This window comes from Zea mays, chromosome 4 (assembly GCF_902167145.1).
Source record: "Zea mays cultivar B73 chromosome 4, Zm-B73-REFERENCE-NAM-5.0, whole genome shotgun sequence".
Classification (NCBI taxonomy): domain Eukaryota; kingdom Viridiplantae; phylum Streptophyta; class Magnoliopsida; order Poales; family Poaceae; genus Zea; species Zea mays.
The window spans coordinates 229,000,344-229,006,295 of record NC_050099.1 but is presented as its reverse complement, the minus strand read 5'-3'; the positions used below and the strand labels follow the sequence as shown (position 1 = coordinate 229,006,295).

The window sequence follows — 5,952 nt, the reverse complement described above, 5'->3', positions numbered from 1 at the left end:
TGTACCCAGTAACTGTTCACCACCTTGCACGGTTTTTCCACTTGCTTTTCCTCAAAATGAAAAAGAACCCCTTTCTTCTTTGAGTGAACCGTTCCCCATTCCACCAGGCGTTGTAGCTCGGTCGTGGAAGGAAAAGTTGTCCGGAACACGTTGGACTGGACCATTTGCACCTTCCAATCTTGTGTCCCAGGTACTAGGCGCTTCAGTTCAGCAGTAACTTCCACCACAGTAAGCTCACCTTCGGTAACTTTGATCACCGCATCTAGACCCTCCCTCTTTGTCAGATTCTTGACAGTCACATGAATATGGAAAAATCCCAGCCCCATCGTGAATCCGCTGAGATAGATGCATCCGGGTCTCTGTTTGAGATGATTAAAAACCGGGCATCTACTCTTAGGATGGTCCACACTGTCACAGACCTCACACAAAAATTCCTCCTTACAATCCGCCAAGTAGTGTCCCTTAGACCGACATCTATGGCAATAGGCCTTAGCTACATTCTTCCTGCTTCCCCCTTTGTTCGAACCCTCCGGTACCTCTGCCACTGCCCCTCCACTAATCTGACTGGCCCCATCACCCAAAGTTGGTTCAACAAGAGAAGAGGTCTCAGAATTAATCAGTGATTTACCTTTATCCTTGACCTTCTCCAGCATCGCCCTAAGCAACTCAGCCAGCGAGACATCAGACTTCCCATCTTTCTTAGCTTCCTGCAATGAGGTAACCACTTGATGCAGAAGGTATACTTCAATAGCATACCCCTTGTTTAGGCCCGACGTCTGTAGCTCAGCCGCCATGGATCCAGCCACCAAACTGAAACCCGCCTGCCCCTGCACCACTTCTTCTCCTCTCCTGGAGTCAGCCCCCAAGAGCACCACATCGCCGCTCGGCCCCTGGCCAGGACCAGAGCCGCCACATCCGCCACCAAAACGGTTCCACGTCTTGCTGTTGCCCTGGAACTGATTCCCGAAGCCTCCACGAGCTCCAAATCCGCCTCTACCGGGGTGGAATCCCCCACGCGGAGGGGCAAATCGCCCCGTCCCCATGGCGTTCCCTTGGCTGGAGCCCCTAGGGGGCTCATCCTTACCAATCCCCCGAATGTCGTCGCCCTTCTCCATGCCTCCGCGCAGCACATCCGCGAAAGAGAAGGATGCCACCGCGAGAACCAGAGACCTGGAGCGTGGAGCAGGGTAGTGGCTAACCCTAGTACCCAACCTTGAACAAATGACCGTGATCCCGGGAAGGAGCCGCGCCGCACTCCCTTCAAGCAGATTCGGTCCATTCCAATCACCTCCGGATGGGCCAAAACTCGCCCCTATGGTGTTGAAAGGCCTACCAACCATTTGTTCCGGATCCAGCCATGGGCTAAAACTGGGTTTACAAGGCCTACCAGATGGGTTTCCATGGGCCCCCGGTTGCCTTCCCACCTGCTGCCCTTTCGAATTCTGCCGGATCGTCTTCCTCAAAGGAGGCGGCAGTTCCCGCAGCTGACCTCGCGTCGCCCGACGAGGCTTCGCCACCGAAGCAGAACCGAGAGCATCTCCAAGGTTTCGGGGAGGCAAAAACCTAGGTGAAGGCAACGGCCCCACCCACGGCTTCACCCCCCGCGATTTCACCAACTTCGCGGCCAACCCGTCAATATAATGACCTTCCTCGCCGCCGGGCCATCAAGGTCCAAGACCGCATTGCTCAACTCGGTTGATGAAACACCCGCCGAGTTCGCAAGACTGCCAAGGGAGAAACCTTTCTTCGGCTCCACCCCGCACCTCGCAACCTTGTCCGCCCCAGCATTCACCACTATTTCATCATCCGAACTCTCAACTTCCGGGCTAGCCCAGAATCGATTACCAATGTAGTCTTGAATGTCGTGCACTGTCCGTCCAGCCCTACTAGAGGCCGCCGTGGTCACCACGGCAAGCCGGGAGAACGCTTCCGCCCTCAGCAACCGTTGAACCGCTATATCAGACTGCTGGCCTCCCGGCTCTAGCCGCCGAAACCTGCCCAGGGCCATGAGAACCTACATAGACCAACTCACCTGAGCCTACCGCCGCCACCAGGCCGCGCGCCGGCGGCAGCCGTCGCGCGCCCGCCAAACGCTCGCCAAGCGCCACCGATCCTCAGTTCTGCTTCGGTGGCGCGCCCGCCAAACGCTCGCCAAGCGCCACCGATCCTCAGTTTCGCCACTGAAGCAGAACCGACGTCTTCCCCAAAGTGACTGATCGAAATGTTGCCAGTTGATACCAGACAAAGTTAACGACCGACAACTATAGACAGCTGCTGACAGACACTCGTCAAAGGAGGCTTTGCTGAGTGTCAAGCTCTCTGTGAAACGTGAAACGTCTAGCGTCACGTTTCACGTTTCGCAGAGAGCTTGACACTCAGCAAAGCCTCCTTTGCCGAGTGTCTTTCTATGCCGAGCGTTGTGCCCTTGCAAATTAGGTTTGTGCACATAGTCTTATTTCACTGAGAATGATACTCGACAAAGCTGCTCGATAAATTGTATTCGGCAAAGCGCCGAGCACACATAAAATAAATTTGCATTCCATGGAATCCCGTAGCTGAAGGAATTATTTAGACAGGCACAAAATAAACTAAGGAATTATTTAGACAGGCACAAAATAAACTAATCTAAAATTCACTTTTATAGAGATTCGTAATCCGGAATTTAATAAAGTGTTAATCAGTGCGCTGTGACTGTGACCAACTAGACTACAGGTGCCGGTCTCTAATTATGACATCTTTAAATGTTATGAAGTAGGAGTAGACGTGGGCTTGGGTTGGGACGTTGGGTACAGTTTTGCTAACAGTAACTTGTGCATGTGAGCATGTCTCCATCTACAAGTAGAAGGCAACTGTAGAGCGAAAAAATCTCGTCTCGATTGACACTGCCAATTAGTAGGCGCCTTTACAAAAACTTGCATGACGGGCTAGCTCCTCAGTGGAAATTATAAATTCCTCATAGAGGTAGCAAGTTGTGCAGCTAAGCTAGTGTTTGTTTCATCTTAGCACAGCCAGCTGCCCAGCTGCCCAGCTTCTCTTCCCTCATAGTCGAAGACGTCGTAGCCATGTCATCCCTTCTGAAGCTGGTGGTGTTTCTTGGCCTCACCTTTGCAACCTCGTTCGCAAGAAGTAACGATCCCATGTTCGCCTACAACGGTTTCTCCAACACCAACCTCGAGCTCGACGGCACGGCCTCCATCACGGAGAACGGCCTGCTCGAGCTGACCAACGGCAAGGTCATGAGCAAAGGCCACGCTTTCTTCCCGGATCCACTGCGCTTCCGCAGATCCCCCAACAGCACGGTTCAGTCCTTCTCCGCCTCGTTCGTGTTCGGGATCATCTCGGTGTACAACAACCTTAGCAGCCACGGGCTGGCCATGTTCGTCGCCCCAGGCAAGGACTTCTCCGCCGCGACGCCGGTGGGCTACCTGGGCCTCTTCAACGCGCAGAACGACGGCAACGGCACCAACCGCGTCTTCGCTCTCGAGCTCGACACCTACCAGAACAGCGAGTTCCAGGACATCGACAACAACCATGTCGGCATCAACGTCAACGGCCTCCACTCCGTCGAGTCCCACGCCGCCGGCTTCTACCGTGATCGAAACGGCACGTCTGAGTCGTTCGAGGACCTGACGCTCTGCAGCCAGCAAGCGATGCAGGTGTGGGTGGACTACGACAGCGAGAGCGCACGGATCAGCTCCACCGTAGCTCCTCTCAACACGGCGAGACCGAAGCGGCCGACGGTATCGGCGTCCTACAACCTGTCGGCCGTGCTCGCAGATGTGGCGTACGTCGGCTTCTCGTCTTCGACAGGAAAGATAAACTCGAGACACTACGTCCTTGGCTGGAGCTTCGCCATGAACGGCCCTGCCCCTGCCATCGACACCTCCAGTCTGCCGAAGCTGCCTCTTGCACGTTCCAAGCCTCACCGTCCGGTCCTGGAGGTCGTTCTGCCAGTTGCAACGGCCGCGCTGCTCGTCGCCGCTGGTGCCGTCGTTTTCCTCTCGGTCAGGAGGCACATCAGGTACGCCGAGCTGAGGGAGGACTGGGAGGTCGAGTTCGGCCCGCACAGGTTCTCGTACAAGGACTTGTTCCGCGCAACGGAAGGGTTTGGGGACAAGAACCTGCTAGGAACCGGAGGATTCGGAAGGGTGTACAGGGGAGTGTTGCCGAGGTCTAAGCTGAAGGTGGCTGTGAAGAAAGTGTCGCATGACTCGAAACAAGGCATGAAGGAGTTCATCGCGGAGGTCGTGAGCATCGGCCGCCTCCAGCACCGCAACCTGGTGAAGCTACTCGGGTACTGTCGGCGTAAAGGCGAGCTCCTTCTGGTGTACGACTACGTGCCCAACGGAAGCCTCGACAGGTACCTGTATGGGAGGAACGGGAACCAGCAGGCCATGGCGGCGGCGCCGGCGACGCTGGACTGGTCTCGAAGGTTCCGCATCATTAAGGGCATAGCGTGCGGTCTGCTCTACCTCCATGAGGAGTGGGAGAAAGTGGTCATCCATCGGGACATCAAGGCGAGCAACGTCCTCCTCGACGACGACATGAACGCGAGGCTAGGCGATTTCGGCCTTGCGAGGCTGTACGACCATGGCGTCGATCCGCAAACGACGCACGTGGTCGGCACCATTGGCTACCTAGCTCCGGAACTTGCGTGCACCGGCAAGGCCACGCCGCTGACGGATGTGTTCGCCTTCGGTGTGTTCGTTCTCGAGGTCGCGTGTGGGCGAAGGCCTATCAAACACAGTGAGGCGCAGCAGAACCGGCTCGTGCTCTTTGACTGGGTGTTCCAGCATTTGCAGAATGGGTCGCTCACCGATGCGATCGACGGCAGGCTCAAAGGGGACTACGATGTCGACGAGGCGTGCCTGGCGTTGAAGCTGGGACTGTTGTGCTCACACCCGTTTGCCAGTGCAAGGCCCAGCATGCGGCAAGTCATGCAGTACCTCCATGGCGATGTGTCGCCTCCGGAACTAGCGCCCACCCACCAAAGCTTTGAGGCCCTGGCCCTGATGCAAGAAGATGGCTTCGACCCATACATCATGTCGTATCCTTCGTCAACTGCGACTGCAAGCATTGGAACAGTTTCGGCCACAATGTCTCAAGGAAGATGACATATGCACGATACACGACGTGGAGTGATTATTGTGTCTTTGTCTGTATACAGTAGAAGGGCCTAGCTTTTTATTAGTTACAGTGCCTCCCCGTTTGTAGGAGATTGGCAAACTGTGATGTACCTTTTCATCTCCATCCTAATTATATTCCTATAAATTCAAGGGACAAATTAATAATGTCACTACTATTTACACTTAAGCAATCTTAGTTTGATTCCCAAGAGTTCAGCCCAAGCCTCAAAGACATTAAAACTCCACAAAATGTTCCAACTCAAGAAAAAAAACTCAACCAACTGATGATTGGATGCCTTGAAGGCTCCGGAGAAGGGTATCAAACTTTCAAAACAAAGGAAACACAATACTGACACTAGAAAATTTGTGGCAATGCCTCTCTTCTGGTGAGATGTGTCGGGGATCGGGAGTGCCGCTCACCCAGCATGGTAGTGCCTCTCGATCAAGACTTCAACAAGATAGAGAGGATTTAAGAGTGTTCTAGAAGTTTGGATTTCAAAATATTAACCTTTTGAAAATAGATCAAAATTTTCAAACTCGAATTGGGGTTTCACAAATAGGTTCAAACTGTTCAAAACTTGAGACCACGATCAGCCCCGGTCCTATGATTTTGAGGGCCCCACGCGAATTGATCGTCATGGGCCCTCTAGACTATATAAAAAATTCTATGATATGCAGCAAAGCAGATTAGCACTTTGTAGGTAAATGATGATATGCATTGAAATTAGTTTTAAAAATTCCTAAGACACTAAATAATATACATCGGTACAGATTAGCACTTCACAGGTTGAGAAATAAGAATGACAGTCGCAGAATAACCTAAATC

At 53.4% G+C, this 5,952-nt stretch overlaps 1 protein-coding gene across 1 annotated transcript; it reads left to right on the top strand.

Moving 5' to 3' along the window:
- Nucleotides 1-2,935: 2,935 nt before the first annotated feature.
- On the top strand, nucleotides 2,936-5,302 carry LOC100501941 (L-type lectin-domain containing receptor kinase SIT2). The gene has a single exon (XM_008681540.3). The coding sequence runs from the start codon at nucleotides 3,063-3,065 to the stop codon at nucleotides 5,112-5,114; it is 2,052 nt and encodes a 683-aa protein (XP_008679762.1). The 5' UTR covers nucleotides 2,936-3,062; the 3' UTR covers nucleotides 5,115-5,302.
- The last annotated feature ends 650 nt before the right edge of the window (nucleotides 5,303-5,952 follow it).